The following is a 24,964-nucleotide window of genomic DNA, read 5'->3' as shown; positions in this document are numbered from 1 at the left end:
ATTTTAGAATCATTTTTACTTCATATTTTTTCCTGATGCATGAATTATAATTTTATATAAAACATATCTATCAAATTTTAGGAAAACATAGACCTTTTTCTACTGTACTGAGATTTTTTGTGTATTGTATTGACATTTCTAAGGACTTGACCTAAAAAAATAATAGGACAAATATGTATAATGTAAGTATGAAGTTAGTCATTGTAATATTTATGGTGATAAATGAGTAGCCATAAATGATCAAGTGAATAAATTTAAGTACTTTGAATATTTTGAAGAATCAGTTGTCTCAATCATGGATTGGAATATCTGAAACTGGGTTGGAGAGATGGTTCAGTGGTTAAGGCACTTGCCTGAAAAGCCTAACAACCTGGGTTATCCCTCAATACCCACATAAAGCCAGATTCACCAAGAGTGACACGTCTGGAGTTCATTTCAGTGGCCAAAGGCCCTGGCACACCCATACTCACCCACTTTTTCTCTCTCTTTTTCTCTCTCTCTCTGTATTTCTCCGCTTGCAAATAAATAATTTAAAATTTCTGAAATCACAAGGCAAATAAACCTTTACTACTTAAAAAATGTCTATAACCCTTGAAAATGTTGACCCATGTTTACTGATATGAAAATATGCTAAAATGTTTTTAAACTGGCTATAGAAAAATCAAACTTAATTTAAATATTGGTATTTTATGTGCATTTGGACAATAGTGCCTATTTGTAGATTTTTAAAAATATTTTTGTTGCTTATTTGCAAGCAGGGAGAGAGAGAGAGGGAGGGAGGGAAAGAAGAAGGGAAGGAGAAAGGGGAGAGAATGGATGTGTCAGGGCCTCCTGCCACTGCAAAAGATCACTACATTGTATATCTGACTTTACAGGGGTACTGGAGAATCGAACCCAGGATTTTGGACTTTGCAAGCAAGCACCTTTAACCACTGAGCCATCTCTTTACCTCTATTTATAGATATTTTAATTGTATTTTCTGTATTCCATTGTATTTCTTTCCTAGCAATTAAAATTCTTGAAATCTTATAGCTTGTGTAGCTGGGCTAGAGAAGCTTTGTAATATTGTGTAGTAATGATTTCTCAACTCCTCAAATGATGGAAATCACTCTTTTTTGTTACAGTAATTTTCTTAAACTGAAAACTAATTTTTAATATTTTGCCCCCCAGCTTTACAGTCACATCTGTATTTTATTTTTTGTTAGGTTGTATCCAAGTTTCCACAAGGCTTGCTTATTTCTAAACTGCTTGGAGAATTTGAGGTATGTTTTTATTTTATTTTTTTACTAACCCAGCTTTTGTATTATTATGTCTCTAATGGCAGACAGATTTTGCAGCTTATTTTGGTTCCTCTAAGTGTATATTCTAAGATTCAGGGGTGCCCAACCTTTTGACATTGTGATATGACATTGTCATCTTACAAATGTGTTGTATTGCACTCATAGTTATCTTGGGACATATGCAGCTTGTGAGCCACAGGGTAGACTGCTCATCTAACAGTTAAACATCTTGTTTTGTATTTCAGCATCTTTTTTATTATTACAAGAGTTAAGGATATAGTCTATGAAAAATATTTGATTATGCATAAGAAGAATTTTTAACCCTTCATTGTAATAACAACAATGGAATAAAGATTTATTTATTTTTATTGGGGTAGGCAGAGAGAATAGGAACACCAGGGCCCCAGCCACTGAAATTGAACCCCAGATGCTTGCGCCACCTAGTGGGCATGTGTGACTTTGCACTTGCCTCACCTTTGTGAATCTGGCTTAAGTGGGGAACTGGAGAGTTGAACTTAGGTCCTTAGGATCTGCAGGCAAGTGCCTTAACAGCTAAGCCATCTCTTCAGTCCTAAACATTTATTTTTAATACCTGATAGTACCAAGTAGGGATATGGAAAACCAGAATACTGTGTATATGTATGTATTCTGATATTATCACTGAACATAGAATTATAGATATAATTTTAGTATAGTATTATTTAGTATCAATATATAAATTTAGTATATTATATATATATAGTACACATAATATACTATATATAGTATAGTATGTAATATTATATACTATTATATAATGGTATAGTATATATTATAGTATATATAATACATATATATAATTTTATGTATTACATAAAATATATATAATTTTATGTTCAGTGATAATATCAGAATTAAAGTAATATAAAGACCTTTTTCTTTTTTTTTTAGTTTTTCTCTAGCCCAGGGTAACCTGTAATTCATTATGTAGTCTCAGGGTGGCCTTAAACTCACAGCAATCTTCCTACCTCTGCCTTCCAAGTGCTGGGATTAAAGGTGTGTGCCACCACACCCAGCTAAAGACATTTTGTTTTTTGAGGCAAGCCTACCAGACTGCCTTTTGTTAATGCAAGCGTGAGAGAGAGAGAGAGAGAATTGGCACACCAGGGCCTCCTGCCACTCAGTCAAATTCCAGACACATGCTTCCTCTTGTGGTGTATGTGTGACATTGCATGCTTGTGTCACTGTGTGTCTGGCTTATGTGGGACCTGGAGAGTTGAACATGAGTCCTTAGGCTTCTCAGGCAAGCACCTTAACCACTAAGCCCAAAGGCTTTTGTTTTTGTTTTTAGAAATATTATTTATCTATTTATTTATTTCATGGGGGCAGATAGAATGGGAATGCCAGGACTTCCAGCCACTGCAAACAAAACTCCACGTACATGCACCATCTTGTGCATCTGGTTTATGTGGATACTAGGGAATCAAACCTGAGTCCTTAGGTTTTGCAGGGAAGTGCCTTAACTGCTAAGCCATCTCTCCAGCCCTAAAGACATTTTTAAATAGTCAAAAGTAGAAAATGATAAACAGACCTATACTATAAGAAATTATAAATAATGTACTTTGCACTAAAGGAAATGATCCCGATTATAACTTGAATTTTAGGGAAAGGTTGAATTATAGAACATAAGATAAATATGTGTATTATCTAAAATACTGCTTTCTTTTATCAGCCACAATATATTATTTTTAGGTTTGGGGAGATGGCTCAGCAGTTAAAAGTCCTTGCAAAGTCTGTCTGCCCTGATTCAGTGAAGGGTGTGAAACAGTTTTTAGCCTACCTTCCTACTTGTGAGAAGTAAATATATAAAATAGTTGAAACTATGTAAAGAATGAGCCCAAATATTTTAATTTCCTTAAAACATTATTCCCTTACATGCATGCTGTAGATTCAGGTTTCTTATCAAAATCCACCAGGACTTATAGACTTACTAGCATCTGAATGCTTAGCTCTGTCACTGTAACAACCAGAAAAATGTTGAATGTCACTGTAGTTTGGGTCCAAAAGCATACGAAAACCTCCATGCTTTCCCTGTCATCAACCCACCAAGGGCCCAGAACACTCCACTTTCTAAATGTGTGTGTATCTTCCCAAGATCTGATTAGACCTCACTTCCTTCACAGAAGTTCCCAAACACTGACTCATCCATCAGCGGTGCTGGGCCTCCAGAATTGCTGCTGTGTTTTTTCTCTGGATATAAACTTTGTTATGCATATTCTAGGTAACTGTAGCACTTTCATCCTATAATTTCAATTTACTGTCAGTCAGCCTAGTTGGGACTTTTTTACTTCAGTATAAAATCTCTGCATTCTGTCACCCACTGCTGTATCCATTAAATAATCTTATTATTTGTTTTCCCGCCATAAGATCCCACACTTCATCAGATGCTTTCTTTCTCTTTTGTAAAAGACTCAAATAATGCACCAAGAAAGAATACACTGTACTCTGGGGAGAAGAGCAGCTTTCAATGTATCTGCTGTGACTTCCAGGATAGTCTTAAGAAAAGCCTGACTATTCAGTTCACACTGTGCACAAATGACATCTTTTTCCCATTGCTGGTGGTGTGGACTCCTGAGAAGCCTACAGAATTTCACAGAGACCACACATAACAGTACACTTGTGTTGAGACTTACACAAAGCTGTGTTGATCTTTGAAACCACTTCTTTCCCATTTGGGCAAGACACCCACTCAGAGAGTATCTCTTCTGATGCCATTAGGTACAAGCAGTCAGATCTTCCTGGCATGGAACCTTGCCCTCCAGCATCTACAAAAGGGGCTTGAAGCATAATGAGGACAAAATAAATAAAAGAAGGGAGCCACCTGTATCTGTGTCCAGGGCCACCTGGAGAGGAGGATGGGGAGTGGACTTCTACTCCACCTTCCCTGATCCCAGAGAGATTTTTTACAAAGGTTCAAAAGGAAAGGAGGGGGAGAGAAGAGAGAGGGAAAAAGAACTTGAATTTAGAGTTACAACTAAACCAGATAATTGAGAAAGATAATACTTCAGAGACACCCACCCCTCCAATCCATTAAAGCAAGTGTTTTTCTTTCTCATACTTGTTTTTTTGCCCTGCTCCTTGTTTATAAAATGTGCAGAGAGCAGCATGTGCTATTTGGTCCCCAGTACATAGGATCCCTGACAGGTGTTGTATCACACTATCACATTCCACACCAGGAAGGGGAAGAGGAACATGGCTTTCGCTGACAGGAAGATGCTAAGTGTAAAGAATGCTGCAGAGGGGACTAGCAGGAAATACATGGCAACCTCCAGAATTCCCTAATGTCCAGTCTTTGTCCCAGACAGTGGGAGCTACACAAGGCACAGAGCTAAGGTACTAAAGCTGTACCATCCCCCTTTTTGAAGAATTTTTGCTTTATAATCAAAAACTGTTAGAGAGAGAAAAAGAGACAGACAGACAGACAGATAAAAATGGCCCATAGCTTTCACTTAAGTTTACCCAACTCTCTCAGAGAGAAAATTGACCTAAAATTTTAGTGAGGAATCATTGTTGCTTGTTCCATATTATGTTTGTATGAAAGCAAGCCTTTATACTAGAGTTCACTGACCCTTAAATATTTAACTTTGGCAAAATTCAAACTAAAATCTTGTTTAAGGGATACATATGTGTAACATTTCGTTATCATTCTCATTAATTTCTATTTTGTTTGTGACAGGTAATTTTTAAAGAGCAACTTTCTCCAAAAAAACTAGGCTTCTTAAATGTGACAGAACTTGTTGGAGCTCTTAGTGACATTCTCCGTGTTGAGTTCAGTGAAGAAAAACAAGACCTGCTAGTGTTTGATGCAGACCTGAAGCTTGTGTCACTTGGTAAATTGAGTCAAGTACAATGCCAACCTCATTTTTAATTGTCCTTTAAAGGACAGGGAAAAATTCAGTGTTTAGAGTTGTCACTATAACCACATCAACCAAACACATCTCTATAATAAAGAGTAGTAAATAAAGCTGGACATGGTGGTACATGCCTTCAATCTCAGCACTTGGGAGGCAGAGATAGGAGGATTTCTGCAAGTTCAAGGCCACCATGAGACTACATAGTGAATTCCAGGTCAGCCTGGACTATAGCAAGACCCTACCTCAAAAAAAACAAAAAAAAATAGTAATTAATATTTTTCATTTTTATTGTTTATTTTTTTAAGCACAGAGGCTCAAACTTAGGGCCTCATACATGCTAGATAAGCATCCAACTACTGGGCTACATCCCAGCCCTGTGATACACAGTTAGTGCCTGCATCTTATTGTACTTATGAATTTATTTCTCTAGGAACCACTGTAGTTATGTCTATATGAGGATTGCTTTAATGTGCCAACCTCTGATAGTCATCATACATGCATGAATTTCAATAAAATGTGTGATTAATTTAGGAATTCCCTAAGAATTCAGACATTATAATTATAGAATATTGCAAAGTATATAGATTGTACATTAAGCAACAGTGAATCTTCACTCTGTAATTAGAAGAAATTAATGAAAGTCAGGGTGCTGAAAAATAGTCAATTCACCAAAGCTTAAGAAGTCTTACCAGACTGCAAGCTCCTCTTTCCCCAGTACAAAAGTATAGGATTTGCTGTCATCTGGAACATCCACACTTGAAAGTCTACAAGGACAGGTTCACATTGCACATAGTCTTCATAGTGTCTGGCACATAGAACATGCTTAGTTACAGTGGTGTCATTGTTTTACCAGATTGGCATCTTATACTATTACCATTGCAGATGGAGCTCTTTCATCAGTCAGACACTCATGTTTCGTTCAACCAGACAAGAAAATAGAAGCCAATGATCAAGTCTCCAGTCCCCCTAGAAATTTGCTATCTACTTCAGCTGTCAAGAAGACTACATGGGATTGCCCTTCAAAAAGCCAGAAGGAACCAGACCAGAGGATCTACAAGAAGCCCAATGTGGTAGTAAAGCCTTTACAGCTGGTGAGTGAGAGTTTAAAGACTGTATGTTAGACAAAGTAAGTGAATGCTGCTTTAAACAAAATGCTTTCTGAATTCAAGATTCAGCATTCTTGGCAGTGTTTGGTCTAAAGTCACTTCATGAAGTGCTTCTTCCCTGATTTCAGCTTTTCATTCCCTTCACACATTTCATTTTGAAGTGTTCAGATGGTTGAGATCTGACAGTTGTCTCCAGATGATATTGTTGATTTCTCCCTCCTGGGTTTCAAAAAGGAGACATGAAATCCTCTGGCTTTAGCGGGCGCATGTAAGAGTTCTGCTTTGTTTCTGTGCTGTAGCAGTTGCCACAGATCACCTTGTACCCTCAGTTATTTGCTGCTTTTTCTTCTTCACTACATCTTTACATGGATTCTTGGGTTTTTTGTTTTGTTTTGTTTTGTTTTGGTACTCTCATCTCCCATTATTTATTTTGCTGTTATTAAGGAAGTCGACTTTATTCTTCATTGTTGCTAACTTTTTTCCTGGAATGAAAACAGTTTTGAGAGCCTGCTGTATTTCCTAGAGGACAATAGGAAAGAGAGCCTGGAGGAAAAGAATATATTTTAGCATAATGATGCTTGCAAAACCCTGTTTTCCTAGAGGAAAATAATACATTTTTAGCATAAGAGTGTTTGCAAAAACCTGTTTTGATTAGAAGACTAGTCTGAAATATGATCAATTCTTTTTTTTAAAGTCATGAAAGGTTTATTTTAGGAAAGTAAAGCAGGAAGAACTCCCAAGCTGGGGTTTCCCTGAGTGGGGAATCCCTTGATCAATTATTTAAGGTTACCTTTGACTATTAGAAGAGTTGTGTAGGATGAAAATACACCTTACTTCAGCCTGAACATTTGAAATGTCATGTTAACCATTTTGTTAAAGCCATTTGCATGATACTTTTAATTCTTTGCCTAACAGCTTAAAGGAAATATTTTTATAACGTAGGTAAGAATCATTTGAATGATTTTTAAAAATGTAATTATGAGCTCATTTGCAGGGATCTGAATCAGTAAACCTGGTTTGGTATCCAGGAAACTGCATTTTTATAATTTCCCAGGTGATAAAGGTGACTCATGAAATATATCTTGGACATATGGTCACAGATTTTGAAATGTTCCCTGGAGATTTTTTTTTTTTGAAGATTTTAAAAATTTCTTCCTTCCTTCCTTCTCTGAAAACACTGGTAGCAAGGTGTGACAAACAAATCAGAACTCAACTTGGCAGTGGCACATGATATTCCACCAGATGCTGTACAGGAAAAGAAGTTATGCAGACTTCCACCACTAGATACCAGTACCCTTGTGGCAGTCTTTGTGGAATATATCATCTCTCCTAGTCAATTCTACATCCGAATCTATAGCAGGGACTCATCAGAACTACTTGAAGACATGATGATTGAAATGCGGTAGGAGCCTGTTTTCAATATATGTTTCATGTAACTCTTAACTAACAGTTGTCAAACAGTTGGATCTCAGGACTCTTATAAAAAAGAGAGCTTTTGTGTACTGCTATTTATCTTATAGAAAACTAAATTCATAATTTAAAAAATATTTTTTAAACTCCATATGTTAATATTCATATCTCTATGAAAAACAATTTTTTTCAAAGTAAGTATGTAGTCTATTGAAATACAATAGTTCCTAGTATCTGTAATGCACCCTTAATGGATGCTGAAGCTATGGATTGCTTTTCCTATGCATGTATACCTTTGCTCAAATTTAATTTATATATACTGGAAGAGATTAACAACACTAACTGATAAACTAGAACAAGGATAACCATATCCTGTACTAAGTCAGTGTGATAACTGACATAGTAGGTAATGTGCAGCTTGAATGTGCTCCCAAAGGGTAATTGGGATAATCAATCTTGGGCTGCATAGGGCAGTATGGTGCAATATTTTATTATACATGCTACTCAGAACAGCATGCAGTTTTAAATTTATGACTGATTTATTTCTGGCACTTTCCATTTTTAAATAGTTTTGCAGTGGTAGAAATCTTCATTAGTGTTGAGCTCACAACTATCTCTTGTTTTCCACTTTGATGAGTTTTGAGCCTTGTGTCTACCACCATCTCCATAGAGAAGGTTCTCTGGCTAGTGGTGAGAGCAGCACTCACACTGAATGAATCATGCATTAGTCATTTTTTTATTATTTTTTATTAGCATTTTCCATGATTATAAAAAAAATCCCATGTTAATTCCCTCCCTCCCCCCCACACACTTTCCCCTTTGAAATTCATTGCATTAGTCATTTTTAAAATACTGCTTTACTGAATTTTGCAGATCTTCTAAAGGTTAGTGCGTTTCATCCCATAATACTAAAAAAGCCATACTCACACACTAAATTCAAACTGAGTTATACATATCAAAGAGATTTGTGCATATTGAATAAACTATCTTGGAAAAAATCATACTAATTAATACTAATTATGTGATCAGAAAGTATTAACTCTTGGGGAGCTGTAGCTCATAGTAATGGATGCAACATTTACAAAATCCTAACTTGTACTTAAAAGCTTGAATTTTATCAGTGGCAAAATACCGTCCGTATTGTTTTCCTGAAGTGATAGGCTTACTAAAATTTTGGGAAGAGTGCTTCAAAACATCCAACTCTTAATTGTAATTTGTTAGTGGTTCTTTCTAAATTTTATTTCATTGCCTTTTTTTTTTTTTTTTTTTTTTTTTTTTTTTTTTTGAGGTAGGGTCTCACTCTAGCCAAGGCTGACCTGGAATTCACTCTGTAGTCTCAGGGTGGCCTTAGACTCACAGCGATCCTCCTACCTCTGCCTCCCCAGTGCTGGGATTAAAGGCATCTACCACCACACCAACTTTTATTGACAGTTTTATACATGTATATAATGTATTTTGATTGCATTCCACCCCCTTACATTCTCTTATCCCCCTTCTACCTCCACTGAACTCCTTCTTCCAGCAAGTCCCACTTGTATTTTGATGTCTTTTGCATATATGTGTGGTCCACACTGAGTTTAACACTTCTTTTTTGTTTGTTTGTTTGTTTTTTTCATGGTAGGGTCTTTCTCTAGCCCAGGCTGATGTGGAATTCACTATGTAGTCACAGGCTTGCCTGAGGATGGCATTCTTCTACCTCTGCCTCCTGAGTGCTGGGTTTAAAGGTGTTTGCCACCATGCCAGACCCACAGAGTTTAAATTGCAGCTGCTTTCATGAGCAAGGGTGGAGAGTTACTTACCAGAGCATGGACAACTTACCAGGGGCTATACCACTGAAAAAAAATGTTTCTTCATCTCCCAGCAACCATAAACTGCCAGCAGCTTTTCAGGGATTATTAGTGGATCTTTTGAGTACAGTGGATGTTCCATGAAAAACAGTGGCTAGTTATCTTTCATGTGAAAATCATGCCAGAGTGATTAGAATACTAGTACTCAATACTGGTACCCAGCACAAAGCTGTGGAAATTAAAGCACTTATCGAGTCCAGTTCCGATGTTGGCTGTGTTGGGATATGGAGGCACTGACACTGCAAGGATAAGTAAGAGAAAGTGTAAGTAAGAGAAAGTCTTTACCTGTGGGGATTAGTTACTTTTTCATTGCTGTGACCAAATACCTGACCAACTTACAGTTTGAAGTTACAGTGTATCATGGAACTGTAAGTTAAAGTCATAGCAGGAGCATGAAGCAGCTGGCCATGTTGTGTTTATAATCAGATGATGGATGGTGGTGCTCAGCATCTTTTGACTTATTCTACTTATTCACTGTCCTAGTACACTGTCACTTTCTCATATATTAACTAAAGTTTTATCATTGTTCCCATCCTCAACAAGGAAGCTAAAACACAGAAAGATACAATCACCCATCTTGTAAAGTAAAACAGTGCAATCAGGATTTGAACCCAGGTTTCTACTTTAAAGATAAGACCCCAGGGATCCCAGATTTTTAAGACAGTTGCAAAGGATATGGTTATCCTTGTTGTAGTTTATAAGTTAGTGTTGTTAATCTCTTACAGTATATATAAATTAAGGAATATTTATTGACGAGGAAAAAGTAAGAGACCATTGTGTCTTGGGGAAAAAAGTAAATGAGAGTTGAAAGAGGATAGGGTAATGCTACACAGAGGTCAAGTGTATGGAAAGCTGAAGAGAGAGGTTCTTGTAATTAACAAGTCATTGATGCTTTTTACAATGTCCATTTTAAGAGGTTCTAAGGAATGAAGTTGGGTTACATTCTATTCAGAGAATATGATAAAAGAAAACAAGTATGTTATTTCATATTTTATCTTTGAAGAAGTTTGTGATGAAGAGAAGGAATTTGATCCAGAAAGAAATTCTTTGGTATTAATAAACATTAACAAATTAGAAGATAGAGTTTTTTTCTTCTTTTGCTAAGATTTTCTTGTTCTTGGTACATCAATAAAAATGACACATTGGATTTCTCTGTATTATGGAATTCCATAGGCGTTGCTACTCTAACCAGCTGGTTTCTGATCGATACATCATGCCAGAATGTTTTATCCAGCCAGGACATCTCTGTTGTGTAAGGATTTCTGAGGATAAGTGGTGGTACCGGGTTATTATCCATCGACTCCTTGGGAAAGAGGAAGTTGAAGTGTTCTACCCAGACTTTGGAAATATTGGAACTGTTCAGACATCCTCTCTGAGATTTCTCAAGTAAGTTGAATTTAACAGTAATGGAGAGGCCTGGGGGAATATGGCTCAGCAGTTAAAAGTGCTTGCTTGCAAAGGCTGCTGGCCCAGGTTCAGTTACCCAGTACATAAAGCCACATGTACAAAGTGGTGCATGGATCTGGAGTTTGTTGTCAGGGGCAAGAGGCCCTGGCATGACCATGATTGCTTGCTACCTCGCTGTCTTTCATGAATAAAAATATTTAACAAAAACGAGTGGAAAAATTAAAATTTGAATCACAATGCTACAACTCTTGCTTTCTTCATCCTTTCTTCCATTCTTCCTCTTAGGGCACACTTGGTAATTGTAACTTAATTTTGCAGATAGTTTATAATCTCTTGTGTCTTCTCTCACTTGTTTATGATTTTGAGTTAGCTATGAGAATACATTTCAGTCTCTTATTAAGAAAATAACTCTGGGTCCTGCTAAAAGGTGTACTTACATGGCAGGATGTTGAGCTATTCCTACCTGTGTTTTCATTACACAGTTCTTTCAAAGACATGCTAGATTTTGTGATTTATTTCTTCTGTTGCCTTTAAAGTACAAGGCATTAAAGCTAAAATTTAATGAATTAAATTCTCAGAAGTGGTATGACTAACAAGTCAACAAATGGATTAGAAATTGCATAAAAGCAATATAAATATATGATTGACTATTATTTGATTTCCTATTTCAGGTGCTGCTATACAAAGCTTCCAGCTCAGGCTATCCCTTGTTCTTTGGCTTGGGTGAGACCAGTAGAGGTATGCTTGCTTGTTTCACATTAATAAGCAAAGATAGAGGGTTACTTAGTGTAAGTAACACTTTGTACTCTCAGGACACAAAATAAGGAATCAGCCCTCAGGGAAAAAAGAAATCATTGCATGTTATATGCATGGTAGACATGTTTATAGAACTTATTATATCAAACCATATTTTCTGTAATAAAGGTTTGCTGTAAAAAAGGCCATGTATGGGAAAGGGGCAAAAGGTAGCCTAATCAGGACAGGCCTCATTCCAGGCAAAGGGAGAGTAGCACATTTCAAACTTGAATTCAGTTGTTGTTTTTTTTTTTTTGTTTTTGTTTTTGTTTTTGTTTTTTTCCTAGTCCAGGCTGACTTGGAATTCACTATGTAGCCTAAAGGTGGTCTGGAACTCACAGCGATCCTCTTACCTCTGCCTCCCGAGTGCTGGGATTAAAAGCGTGCACCACCACACCCCAGCTCAAACTTGAAATTTTTTAAGCACTTCTTTTAATTATAGAATATAGAATAATCTGAAGTAAATATATAAACCAGTAACATTTGTTATCAAGGATTATGTACTTTTCATGATTGCATATGTTGTATTGTTGTAGGAGTAATAGCACAGTAGGATTATTTGTAGCAGCATCACCACAGATATAAGTAATGTGTTGTGCTGTGGTGCATAGGAATTTTTCATGTCCGTTTATAATCATATAGCACCACTTGCTTATAAGTAGTCTGTTAGTGTCTAAAATCTTAAAATTTTAGTGTTATGTGGTTATGACTGTAAGTGAAAAGTGGGAGGGCTAGAGGTGTATAGCTCAGTGGAAGAGCACTTCCATGGTGTATGTGAGGCCCTAGATTGCATCCTCAGCATCACACAATGAAGAAATAGGAAAAGAACAAAAGGAAAAGTACCCTTTGATACCTGCAATCTCGAACTACAAGATTATTTGTTACCAGCAGTTCTAAGAGAAGTTCTTCCAGATCTAAAGGGAAATGAAACCAAATAGTAACTGATATCTGGAGGAAAGAATGGAGATTATGGGTTAATATGTGGAAAAATATAAAAGACTATGCATTTTTATTCTTTAAGAGGTGTAGAATTTCTAAAAGTAAAATGATGCTGTATTTTGTAGTTTCTAATACACATTGACATAATGTATTTATTCCAGAATTCTGGACCATTTTAAGCTATAATAGATTCTGAAATATAAGTACTACAAGCTTTACAAATATCATCAAATGGTTAATTTTTAATTTAATATATTTGTCTATATGTTATACTTGTTTTGTGTACTTTTTTATTATTTGAGAGAGAAAAAGAGGCAGAGAGAGAGAAAATGGGCACGCTCAGGCCTTTAGCCATTGCGAATGAATTCCAGACGTGTGCACTCCATTGTGTGTACATGTGACACGATGTGCTTGCGTCACTGTGCATTTGGCTATATGGGACCTGGAGATTCAAACATGAGTTCTTAAGCTTCACAGGCAAGCGCCTTAACCACTAAGCCATCTCTCCAGCCCTTGTTTTGTGCATTTTAACAAACTCTTTGTTGATTAACTTTTATTACTTCTGTGAAAGGCACTGAAACAAAATATTTGTAGAACAGTTCTTCCTATTCCTTCTTGAGATTATTTTGATATCATTTTTTCTGTTTTTTTTTTTATTGAGGTAGGGTCTCACTCTAGCCCAAGCTGACCTGATATTCACTATGTAGTCTCAGGGTGGCCTCGAACTCACTGCAGTTCTCCTACTTCTGCCTCCCAAGTGCTGAGATCAAAGGCATGCGCCACCACGCCCAGCTTGATACCTTTTTTCTTTTTAAATATTTTTATGTATTTATTTATTTGCAAGCACATAGAGTTAGAGAAGAGACAGAGAGAATGAAGCCACTGCGAACAAACTCCAGATGCATGCATCATTTTGTGCATCTGGCTTTATGTGGATACTTAGGAATCAAACCTGGGTTGTTAGGCTTTGCAGTAAGCACCTGAACCACTGAGTTCTCTCTCCAGCCCCCCCCCCCCTTTTTAAATGTGTAGCTCAGGCTGGCCTCGAACTCCTGAGCTTCACCTGCCTCCCTCTGCCTCTTCAGCAATATTCCTACCAGCGTGTGCCACCACATCTGGCTCTTTCTTTTTTCTTTTTTCTTTTTTTTTTTTTTTTTTTTTTGAGGGAGTTTTTTTGTCTAGCCCAGACTGACCTAGAATTCCTATGTAGTCTCAGGCTAGTCTCGAATTCACAGTGATCCTCTTACCTCTGCTGCCTGAGGTCTGGCATTGTACACCACCATGCCTGGCATCATTTTTTAAGATATGTTTTCATTTTAAAGTCTTAACTTTTTGGCATAAATTGTTCATAATATCCTCCTTTTTTATGATTCATCATCTTACTGTGTAGCCCAGGTTGGCTTCATGATCCATTTACCTCAGCCTACTGAGTGCTGGGGATGATAGGTATATACCACAATTTCTGGTTTCCTCTTACTATGTTCTGTTGTTTTATAATTTTTTGTAATTTGTAATAGTGTAATTTATAACTTTGTATTTTGTAAAAGAATTCTGAGTATTGTTTCATTGTATCTTTTCTCATTTTTCATGATCTAAAGAGAAATAATTTTTTCTGTTTTGATTAATTTCAAAGAACCCCTTTTTTTTTGGTGTGAGAGATTGAACCCAGCGCTTCATGCATTCTAATCACATGCTGTACCACTGAGTTACATCCCCAACACGTTCTTTAAAAATACATTTGCTGTCTGAAGAGATGGCTTAGTGGTTAAGGCACTTGTCTGCAAAGCCTAAAGGACCCAGGTTCAATTCCCCAGTACCCACATACACCAAATGCACTAGGTGGCGTATGCATTTAGAGTTTGTTTGCAGTGGTTAGAGGCCCTGGCGCACCCATTCTTTTTCTCTCTCTCTCTCTTGCTCAAATAAATAAATAAAAATGATTTTATAAAAGAATATATATGTACACACACACACACACACACACACACACACACACACACACACAGTTGCTAGGTATAGCATTGCAGGCTAGCAATCAAGAAGGTTAGTGCACTGAAAGGAAGTAGTAGTTTCTGGTTTTCCTTGCCATTTTTGGAGAAGTCAGTGTAATGGATATTCTTTGACAATCCTTTGAACATTCTTCTGTCATCTTTGTCTGTCTTAGTGATTTTCAAGTTGTCACTTGCATTTGATATGTGTTTATTTGTGTGTTAAAGTAATTTCTCTTCTTTTAGCTCTCTCCTGCATTTAATATCTATGAGTCTTTTTAAAAATTTATTTATTTATTTATTTGAGAAAGAGAAAGAGGGAGAGAGAGAGAATAGGTGTGCCAGGGCCTCCAGACACTGCAAATGAACTCCAGATGCGTGTGCCACCTTGTGCATCTGGCTTATGTGGGTCCTGGAGAGTCGAACCAGGATCCTTTGGCTTTGCAGGCAGACACCTTAACAGCTAAGCCATCTCACCAGCCCATGAGTCTTTACATATTTGGAGTTTTGTTTTCCCAGTGATTTTCCACTTTACCAGTTTACTCTTTAATCTTATCTAATCTGTTATTGAATTAAAATATGCAGGTTTTAGCTTTGGCTATTATATTTACTTAGTAAGATTTGTTTTGCTTTCTCAGTTTTTGTAGATTGCTGATCTCTGAGAAGTTTCAAGTAAACCCGTGTTTTGTTTTGTTTTGGTTAGGATTTTACATTAAGTGTAATAATTAGTTTGATTATTTGTCTAAAAATTAAAATGTCTAACATTTTCTGGGTTTCATTTGTATGATTTCTTTTTGTTCTTGTGTGTTTCTTTGTCTGTGTACTGTTGTTGTCTTGAAAAATTCTGTATAAGAGTGGTTAAATTACTTGGTTAAAAAAACAGGCTGAGAGGTTGCCTATCTCCAGAGAGTGTTCACATTTGTTGTTTTCTTGGTGATGGTCATTCTGACTGGGATGAGATGGAATCTCAAGGTGGTGTTGATGTTGGTCTAATAATATAACTCACTATTTCTGAAAATGAGAGTTCCTTATCAGACTTTATTTTTTCCTAGTCACATTTGATTAATCATTTTAGTTCTGATTTTTCTCATCCCCAAATTATAAATATCTTAAGTGTTAGTCTAGTTCTTTTAGGGTTTTATTTATTTCACTTAAAGTTCTAAATCATTCAGAACTCATGTCTGTGTAGGATTAATGTAATTTATTTGAAGACTATAACCCAAACCTAATTTCTTAATCATATTTCAGGAACACTGGACATCCAAAGCTATCTTGCACTTCCAGAAGTTGTGCGGCTTGAAGCCGTTGGTGGGGGTGGTAGATGAATATATAGATGGAATCCTTAACATTTTTCTGTGTGATACATCCTCAAATGAAGATGTCTATTTCCATCATGTCTTGAGAACAGAAGGCCATGCTATTGTTTGCCGAGAAAATGCGCCATCTAAGGTAGACCAGTCTGGATACCTCTTTAACATATTTTGTTTAAACTCCAAAACAGGATATAAGAGAATTTAGTATTTTTTTTTTTCTGGTTTGGTTTTCAAGGTAGGGTCTCAGTTCAGGCTGGTCTTGAACTAAGGTGTGGGCCACCATGACCAGGAGAGAGAGAAAAAAATGAATGAATATGAATGGGCACACTAACAAACTCCAGACACATATGCCATTTTGTGCATCTGGCTTTATGTAGGTACTGGGGAATCGAACTCTGGTTGTTAGGCTTTATGGTCAAGCACCTCAACCACTAAGCCTGGCTTTACTTTTTAATCATAGGTATATTCATTAGATTCCTGGCTTCTTAATACAGAGCACTTTCAGTTTTCAGGTGACTATTAAAATAACACACATTTTGCTAATTGACCTTTATTCCTCGCATGAGTACATTTAGCCTAAATAAATGATACTCTCTTTTTCCAATATATATATTTTTTATCTAACATCATCCTAGAGAACCACACTCTTATTTTGCAATTATTAATAATGCTACCTATCTAATTTCTTATTTTATGTAAATGTTAATTCATATAACTAAAAAGTGCTAATATGGAAATTTTCAGCTATTAAATTTTAAAATATACTATAGCATTCAAATACTGAAGTGCTAATGTTTCACTACTTCTACCTTGATTATGTGATTGCATGTTTCCTCCATTTTGTTTCAATCCTAGGGTTTCAGAGATCTCAACCCTTTAGCTTTATACACTAACTCTGTTGGTCTGCCAGATGAAATGATCTTGACAGAATTGGGTTATCCTTCTCAGCAGCACTATTTTAATGAAGACTGGGAGATAAGTCTACAATCCAAAGTGAGTGTATTATATACCCTAGCAGGAGGTTTTTATTTGTAGTTATCTTGCCTCCCATTATTTGCAAGTTTAAATCTTTCATTAGTCTTGTTTCCTCCTTAATGAGTCCTCTCATGACTTAATTCCCTTGTTTCTTTGTGTAGTTATGGTTCCCTTACACTAATCCAAGTGCTTTCCCCTATACTTCCTAGGATCTTCAAGTGTTCTTATTTATAATGCTTATAAACATACAGCTATATTTACCCATCACAGTATTGGCAGTATTACATAGTATCTTTTTCATTATTATGTATTATAGCCCAAATAATAACAACAACATTTCTTCAACTGGACTACATCATAGGTACTGTCCTAAGTACTCACATATGTTAGTTAACTTAATCATCATTACAACCTCACCTGATTGGTATTTTGATCCATTATAGATAAGGGAAAGGAAAGCTCATAATTTTTTTGAACAAATAAACAAACATTTTTGAGTCTTCACAACAAGAACTGAGCCAAATATATATGGTGTATTTGATTTGAGGGTCAAAAATGTTTTTCTTGGTAATACAATGAGGCCTTTTATTTTCTTTGCATAAAACAAAATATAAATATGTTATTTTGTTTAATATTTATATGGAGATGTATTTTGGAGACATTTTAGTAAATATTTACTAATTACTAGAATGATTAAAAGGCAAGGTCATTTTGGGCTATTAACTTGTTATGAAAAATACGTATGACTTGGGTATGGTCATATGTACCTATCCTGCCAGCACTCAGGAGATTTAAGAGAATCATGAGTAGAGTCCAGTCTATGCTACATAGCAAGATCTTGTCTCAAACAAAATGCATGTGAAAGCTTCCTGTTCTGTTTTTTAAACAATAAAAGGATTTTAGGTTTCTAGTTAATGTTAAAATTAACTTGGTTTGTTTGGCCCATAACAAGCCTAAATTTTTTTTGTCATTATTACTATGTAGAAGAATTGTATTTCCTCATTTTTTAAATGATTTTAATTCATTATTGAACATTTTTAGAATATATTGTTATCTACTAGTATCTTCAAATAATCATAGTTACAGAAATTATATAAGACCATCTTTTCAGCAAAAGAGTAAAAAAATAGTAAAACTTCAGCTGGGGAGATGGCACTCAGTGGTTAAAATACACTAGCTTGCAAAGCCTTGCAACCCAGGGTCAGTTCCCCAATACCCATGTAAAGCCAGATATACAACATGTCACATGTGGTTGGAGTTAGAGGCTAACATACACACACACACACACACACACACACATACACACACATATACTCTCTCTCTTGTCTGTATCTCTCTCTCAAATAAATAAATAAATAAAATAAAAGATACTAAAACTCTACTACCCCACCTCCATTTATATTTTGATGTACCGACACACTTATGTTAGACCCAGACATACACGTACCTCTATAACTGGCTCCTCCTAATTTTTACTGTTTTCAAGTGTCCTGTCTGTGTTGTCTTCATTACTGCATCTTATCAGACTTCCTCCTCCCTCAGTATCTGTATGGTGACTATATTCAGACTATTGCACTGTGACTACCTAACTGTATGTTTTCCCACTATATTTTTAGTTTCTTCAGAACTGGGATCTTTCTGAGACCTTTTTAATCCTTTGTATCTGTAACATATCCCATACCATTTGATAATGTGTGCTTAAAAATGTTTGTTGTCTGGCATGGTTAAATAGAATGGGAAGACTTATAGCCAGGGGCAAGTTTAAGCATTTACACAAGTGTGTGGCACATGGTGAAAATGTCCCACCAAAATTTATAAGAAAGCAAGCTGGGCATGATGGTGCATGCCTTTAATCCCAGCACTTGGGAGGCAGAGGTAGGAGGATCGCTTTGAGTTTGAGGCTGCCCTGAGACTACATAGTAAATTCCAGGTCAGCCTGAGCTAGAGTGAGACCCTACCTTGAAAAGCAATAAATAAATAAATAAATAAATTTATAAGAAAGCAGATTTTAAAACTGTTAATATAGAAAATAATTTCTCTTTCATATCTACTAGCAAGATATTAGTGATGAAAAGTCTTTAAGTAACTGTAAACCTGTGTCAAAGGAACTGTTGGAGGATTCTAAACTCAGTTCACTGAAAATCCCTAAGAGCTGTGAAAAAGAACCAAAGTGGTCCTTGCTTCAGCCAAAGGATCTGAAAGAAGATAATGAGGTAAGGGAAGATAAGGTATATTCTATGTAATTGGTTAATTAACTAAAAAATGAAGAGAGAGGCTGGAGACATGGCTTAGCAGTTAAGGTGCTTGCCTAAAAAGCCTAAGGACCCATGTTTGACTCTTCAGATCCCACATAAGCCAAACATCTGCACAAGGTGATGCAACCACACAAGGTCACACATGTATACAAGGTGGCACACACATCTGGAATTCAATTACAGTGGCTAGAGGCCCCAGTATGCTAATTCTCTCCCCTGCACACATACACACACTTGCTCTCTTGCATTAAAAAAAAAAAAAGACTGGAATAAAATAGATTTGTAAGCTTTGTTACTTTCAGTGTCCTGTAGTATCTCTTACAGATGAATTGCAAGTGATTTCTTCAACAGTCACCAAGGCCAACATCTTAGCAAAGGCATTGTCTGGCTTTGATGTAGAGGTTACTATCCAAGTGATTTGGGTTAGAAACTAGTATGAGAAACAACACTAGGAAAAACCCATCAGGAAAAATGTTTACATTTTTGGCTTTTTTTAAATGTATGTGCATGTTTGGTGTCTATGTTTGGGTGCTCATATGCTATGGTGCATATATAGAAGTCAGAGGACAACCTCAGAGTGTCTGTTCTTGGCTTCTACCTTGTTAGACACAGGGTGGGTCAGTTTCTCTCTCTCTTTCTCATCACTGCAAATGCCAGACTGAAGAGCTGGCCTGCAGATTTTAGCATTGCATTCTCTAATTCTGCCTCTCATTGCCATAGTCATGTTAGGTTTATAGATATATGTGCTGCTTGTATCCATTTTTTTTAAATTTTAATTTATTTGCAAGAAGTGGGGAAGAAGGGAGAAAATGGGTTCACCAGGACCTCTAGCCACTGAAAACCAACTCTAGATGAATGCAGCACTTTGTGCATCTGGCTTTTCATGTGGGTACTGGGAAATTAAACCAGGGTTATTAGGCTTTGCAGACAAGAACCATAACTGCTGAGCCATATATCTCTCAAGGCCCCCCTGCCCCCAGTTTTATGTGAGGTCTAGGGATCTGAACTCAAGTTGTCAGGCTTGTGCAGCAAACTTTTTAAACTAATTAGTTATGTTCCCAACCCCAGCATATTTTATTTTAACCTAATGTTTATATGCATATAGCCTTGAGCCTCCTGGGACACTTTATCCTAGAGCAACCATTTTCATCTTTTTTTTAACCATTTTTAAAAATTTGCCTCTATTTCTTATATTAAAAATGATATTTTTTGTTATTTCCCAAGTGTTTCAATTTTAAGTGTCTTTGGACTTCCTGTCATGAAAGATAAGGGTTTGGTTACCTTTCATCTCTTGCCCTGCCACATACTTATTATAATCCTTGGTGTCTTCTGCCCCCCCCCACACACACATATCCTTGGTGGCGTTGCACCACCATCTATCTTATAGTAGTATATCAAATATTCCCACTGGATCACAACTCAATATGACAGTAAATGCTCTTTTCTGCTGAGCCAAATAGTGTGCTATGTCATCTTTTCCTGTGTTACTTTTAAAATTAACTTTCAATAACATTAACATACTTTTGGTGTTTTTTTGACAGTTTAATACTATGTAGTTTTGTGTTATCACCAAAATCAGGATGAAGAACAGCTCCAACACTGGAAATAGCTTCCTTGTGCTACCTTTTTTTTTTTTTCAAGGTAGGGTCTCACTCTAGCCCAGGCTAACCCAGAATTCACTCTGTATTCCCAGGGTGGCCTTGAACTCATGGTGATCCTGCTACCTCTGCTTCCTGAGTGCTGGGATTAAAGGTGTATGCCACCACACCCAGCTCCTTGTACTACCCTTTTAAAATCACAACCTCCCACATTCCTGACCCCTTGCAACCATTTATTTATTTATATTGTTATGCTAGTTTGACCTTGTCAGGGCTGTCATAGAAGAGGACCATATGATCTTTTGAGATTGGTACCTTTCATTCATTCACATGGTACCTTTGACACATATCCTTTTTGTTGTTGTTGTTTTGTTTTGTTAAGGTAGGGTCTCACTCTAGCTCCGGCTGACTGGGAATTCACTATGTAGTCTCAAGGTGGCCTCGAACTCATGGCAATCCTCCTACCTCTGCCTCCCAAGTGCTGGGATTAAAGGCATGCGCCACCATGCCCAGCTTCTTTTTTTTTTTTTTTTTTTTTTTTGGTATGTGTTAATAGTTCAAATCATTTGACTATTGAATGGTATTTTCGTTGTATATATTTACCAAGTTTATATATCTCCCCTATCCCCCCCATGGATGATTTGACTTGTTTCCAATTTGGGTAACTATGAATAGAATTTTGCTGTAAGTATTCATGTACAGGGTTTTTTTTTTTTTTTTTTTTACATCCTTGCCAGCACTTGGTATTGTTAGTAATTTTTATTTAGCCATATTAATAAGTGTATGGTAACATCACAGAATAGTTTTAATTCATATTTCCCTAATCCTAATGATACTGAACACCTTACTTGCAATCCATATGTCCTTGGTAAAATGTCTATTAAAATCTTTTACCCACTTCTTTACTCATTTGTTTTCTTATTATTTTGAAATATTTTTCTATATTCTAAATACTTGTCCTTTGTCAGATACATGAAGTTCACATATATTCTTTTCACTTATAACTTGTCATTTTAGTCTGACACTGTCTAAGAGTATACTTCGTATAATCTTAGGTATTTAAATTTTTCAGGTTTTTTTGTCATCACAGGACATAGTTATTTTAATTAACTTCCACATCCCCTTGAAAAGAACTCGTATGCCATTATTGGACAGAGTATTATATGAATGTCAGATCCAGTGAGTGGTAGTACTGCTCAGTTTATCTACATCCTGACTGTTTATAAGGGTTATTGGTCACTAAGAAAAATGTTGAAGTATTCAACTTTAATTATGGATTTTGTTTATTCCTCCTTTCTTTCTGTCAGTTTCTTTTTTATTTTTATTTATTTATTTATTTATTTGAGAGTGACACAGAGAGAAAGAGAGAGAGAGAGAGAATGGGCGCGTCAGGGCTTCCAGCTGCTGCTAACGAACTCCAGACGTGTGCGCCCCCTTGTGCATCTGGCTAACGTGGGACCTGGGGAACCGAGCCTTGAACCGGGGTCCTTAGGCTTCACAGGCAAGCGCTTAACGGCTAAGCCATCTCTCCAGCCCTGAACCTCTCTTATTACATGCTAACCATTTAGGGTGATGTGTTCTTAATGAATTTACCCTTTTATCAAGAGGAAATCTCTTTTTTTATCCACAGCTACTGTTTTGGCACTGCTTACATAAATATTGTTTTTCTTCCTTTTCACTTCTAACCTACTTATATCATTATATTTAAAGTAAGCTTCTTGAAATAGCATATAGATTATACATTTTTAAAACTCCATTCAATCTGAGTTTAGAATGTTCAGATCATTTACATTGAAAGTGACTACTATTTTTTTAAACTTTTTTTTATGAGAGAGAGAATTGGTGCACCAAGGCCTCCATCCACTGCAGTTGAACTCCAGATGTGTGCACCACCTTGTGTGCATGTGTGACCTTGTGTACTTATATCACCTTGTGCATCTGGCTTTCATGGGACCTAGAGAGTCAAACATGGGTCCTTAGGCTTCTCAGTCAAACACCTTAACCACTAAGCCATGTCTCCAGCCCAACTACTGTGTTTTGATTTTAGATTTGCTGTTCTTTTTGTTCTCCCTGATTTTCTTTCCTCTGCTTTCCTTTGCCTGGTGCCTTTTGCATCATTATGCACATTTTAAAATAATTTTTCTTTATTTATTATAGCTGTTTGTGTAGCTTTTTTAAGTGGCTACTCTAGGAAGTGCATATATTCATCCTTGCCTTTTTTATACTGGATTTCACAGTAATTTATCACTAAATAGCTTGTAGATAATCTTACCAACAAATAAATCATTCACCCTTTCCTATCTCTTTCATACCATCCTTATGTTGTGTATTGCGTCTATATACATTGAAAACTTACAGTGTTATGCTTGCTTTCACCCTCAAACCTGTTGGAAAAAAGTCAAGAGGAGAGTAGAATAATGCATTTTCCCATTTCATTTCTGTCTGTGTTCTTGTCTCTGATGTTCAAGTTTCCTTTTGGTATTATTTCCTTTTTGTTCAAAGAACTTCCTTTACCAATTGTTTTAGAATAGTACTGCTGATAATTAATTCTCTTTTTCTTTGCTGAGACTATATTTCTGCAATGTAAAGAATGTTAAAAATATAAAAGATGTATTTTTCCCAGGCACAGAGATCTAATTTACATTATCTTTTCTTTCATCTCTTTAAATTTCACATTCCATGTCCTCTGGTCCTCATAGTTTCTGGTACAAAATTCACAGTAATGAAATAGTTCTTCCTCATATTATATCGTACTACTCTAGCATGTTCAAGGTAATTTCTTTTTAATTAATTAATTTATTTATTTATGAAAGAGGCAAATGATAGAGAGAATGGACATGCCAGAGCCTCTGGCCACTGCAAGTGAACTCCAGATGCATGCACCACCTTGTACATTCGAGCATTACATGGGTACTGGGGAATTGAACGTGGGTCCTTTAGCTTTGCTGGCAAGCACTTTAACCATTAAGTCATCACTCCATCCCTCAAGGTAATTTCTTTACGTTTAGTTTTTCAGCAGATGATACTCTGTCTAGTCATGGGTTTCTTTGGGCTTATCCTGCTTGGTTTACCCACCCTGTAGTTTTTCACTGAGAGTTGAAAGGTTTTAGCCACGGTTCTTCTGTTTGCAGTTCTTAGATGGATCTAAGAGCCTCATTTGTGCTGGGCAAGTGCTCAACCTTTCAAAATTGTTTTTCTACATTATGCTCTTCACTTTTTCCTCTTGAACTTTGATTTCATAAATGTTAAATGTTTTAGTATTATTCACAACTCTTCAAGATCTTTTATCTTTTAGAATTTTCCCTCCAGTCTGTTTTCAAACTGGATCATTTCTGTATCTTAAATTCACTCACTCTTTTATAATATATTGAAAAGATGATCAGGGATCTCAAAATGCACTATAAAACTGTTATAATTTTGGTTCTAAAATGTATTCCAAAAATTCATGTGTGGAGGCTTGGTCCTCAGCTAGTGTTATTGTTGCAAAGTGCTGAAAACTGTAGGAGATGAGGCCTACTTGAAGGAAGTAGGTCATTGGAGTTGTGTCTTTGAAGGATATATTGGGACTTTGGTTCCTTATGCCTTACTCTCTTCCTTCTTTCCTCGTCCCCAGCCTGTCTGTTCCCACTTTCTGGTCATTATGAGATATGCAGCTTTTCTCTGCCATATCCTTCTCCATGTTTCTTTCTCACCATGGGCCTTGATCATGGACTGAAACCTCTGAAATATGAACCAAAATAAACCTTTGTTTCTTTCAGTAATTTTTTTCAGGTATTTTGTCATAGTAATAGAAATCTGACTAACACAGAAAATTGATGAAAGCAGTGATGTTTTTCTGTGGCTATACCTGTTGTGGTTCAGAAGCCTTTAGAACTAGTTTGTAGGAGGAATTTTTTAATATTTATAGAAAGCCTGGTGTGGTGGTGTAAACCTTTAATCCAAGCACTCAGGAGGCAGAGGCAGGAGGTTCACCACCCTGACAATGTGTAGTTAATCCAGGTCAGTCTGGACTAGGGTGAGATCCTACCTCGAATAAACCAAAAAAAAATTAGAGAAACAGGCTAAAAAAAAAAAATAGACTATGGTAAGCAGAACTTAATGGGTAATTCTGATAGGAGCTCAGAGTTCAAGTCCCTTTGGGCAAAGGTGAATGCATAA

The 24,964-nt window shown here is 36.3% G+C and overlaps 1 protein-coding gene across 4 annotated transcripts in view; it reads left to right on the top strand.

Moving 5' to 3' along the window:
* Nucleotides 1-24,964, top strand: part of Tdrd5 (tudor domain containing 5) — a 52,307-nt gene that overhangs the window by 8,155 nt on the left and 19,188 nt on the right. For 2 of the 4 annotated variants that reach the window (XM_045136987.1, XM_045136971.1), the window contains exons 5-13: nucleotides 1,206-1,262; nucleotides 4,996-5,149; nucleotides 6,056-6,264; nucleotides 7,464-7,681; nucleotides 10,710-10,922; nucleotides 11,615-11,681; nucleotides 15,914-16,114; nucleotides 16,834-16,971; nucleotides 19,008-19,166. In XM_045136987.1, the coding sequence (XP_044992922.1) occupies nucleotides 1,206-1,262; nucleotides 4,996-5,149; nucleotides 6,056-6,264; nucleotides 7,464-7,681; nucleotides 10,710-10,922; nucleotides 11,615-11,681; nucleotides 15,914-16,114; nucleotides 16,834-16,971; nucleotides 19,008-19,166 (1,416 nt within the window). Of the gene's footprint in view, nucleotides 1-1,205; nucleotides 1,263-4,995; nucleotides 5,150-6,055; nucleotides 6,265-7,463; nucleotides 7,682-10,709; nucleotides 10,923-11,614; nucleotides 11,682-15,913; nucleotides 16,115-16,833; nucleotides 16,993-19,007; nucleotides 19,167-24,921; nucleotides 24,937-24,964 lie in introns of all 4 variants that reach the window. The other 2 variants (XM_045136984.1, XM_045136978.1) reach the window with 2 other exon arrangements.

The sequence above is a fragment of the Jaculus jaculus genome, chromosome 1 (genome assembly GCF_020740685.1).
Source record: "Jaculus jaculus isolate mJacJac1 chromosome 1, mJacJac1.mat.Y.cur, whole genome shotgun sequence".
Lineage (NCBI taxonomy): Eukaryota > Metazoa > Chordata > Mammalia > Rodentia > Dipodidae > Jaculus > Jaculus jaculus.
This window is presented reverse-complemented; position numbering and strand designations above follow the sequence as displayed.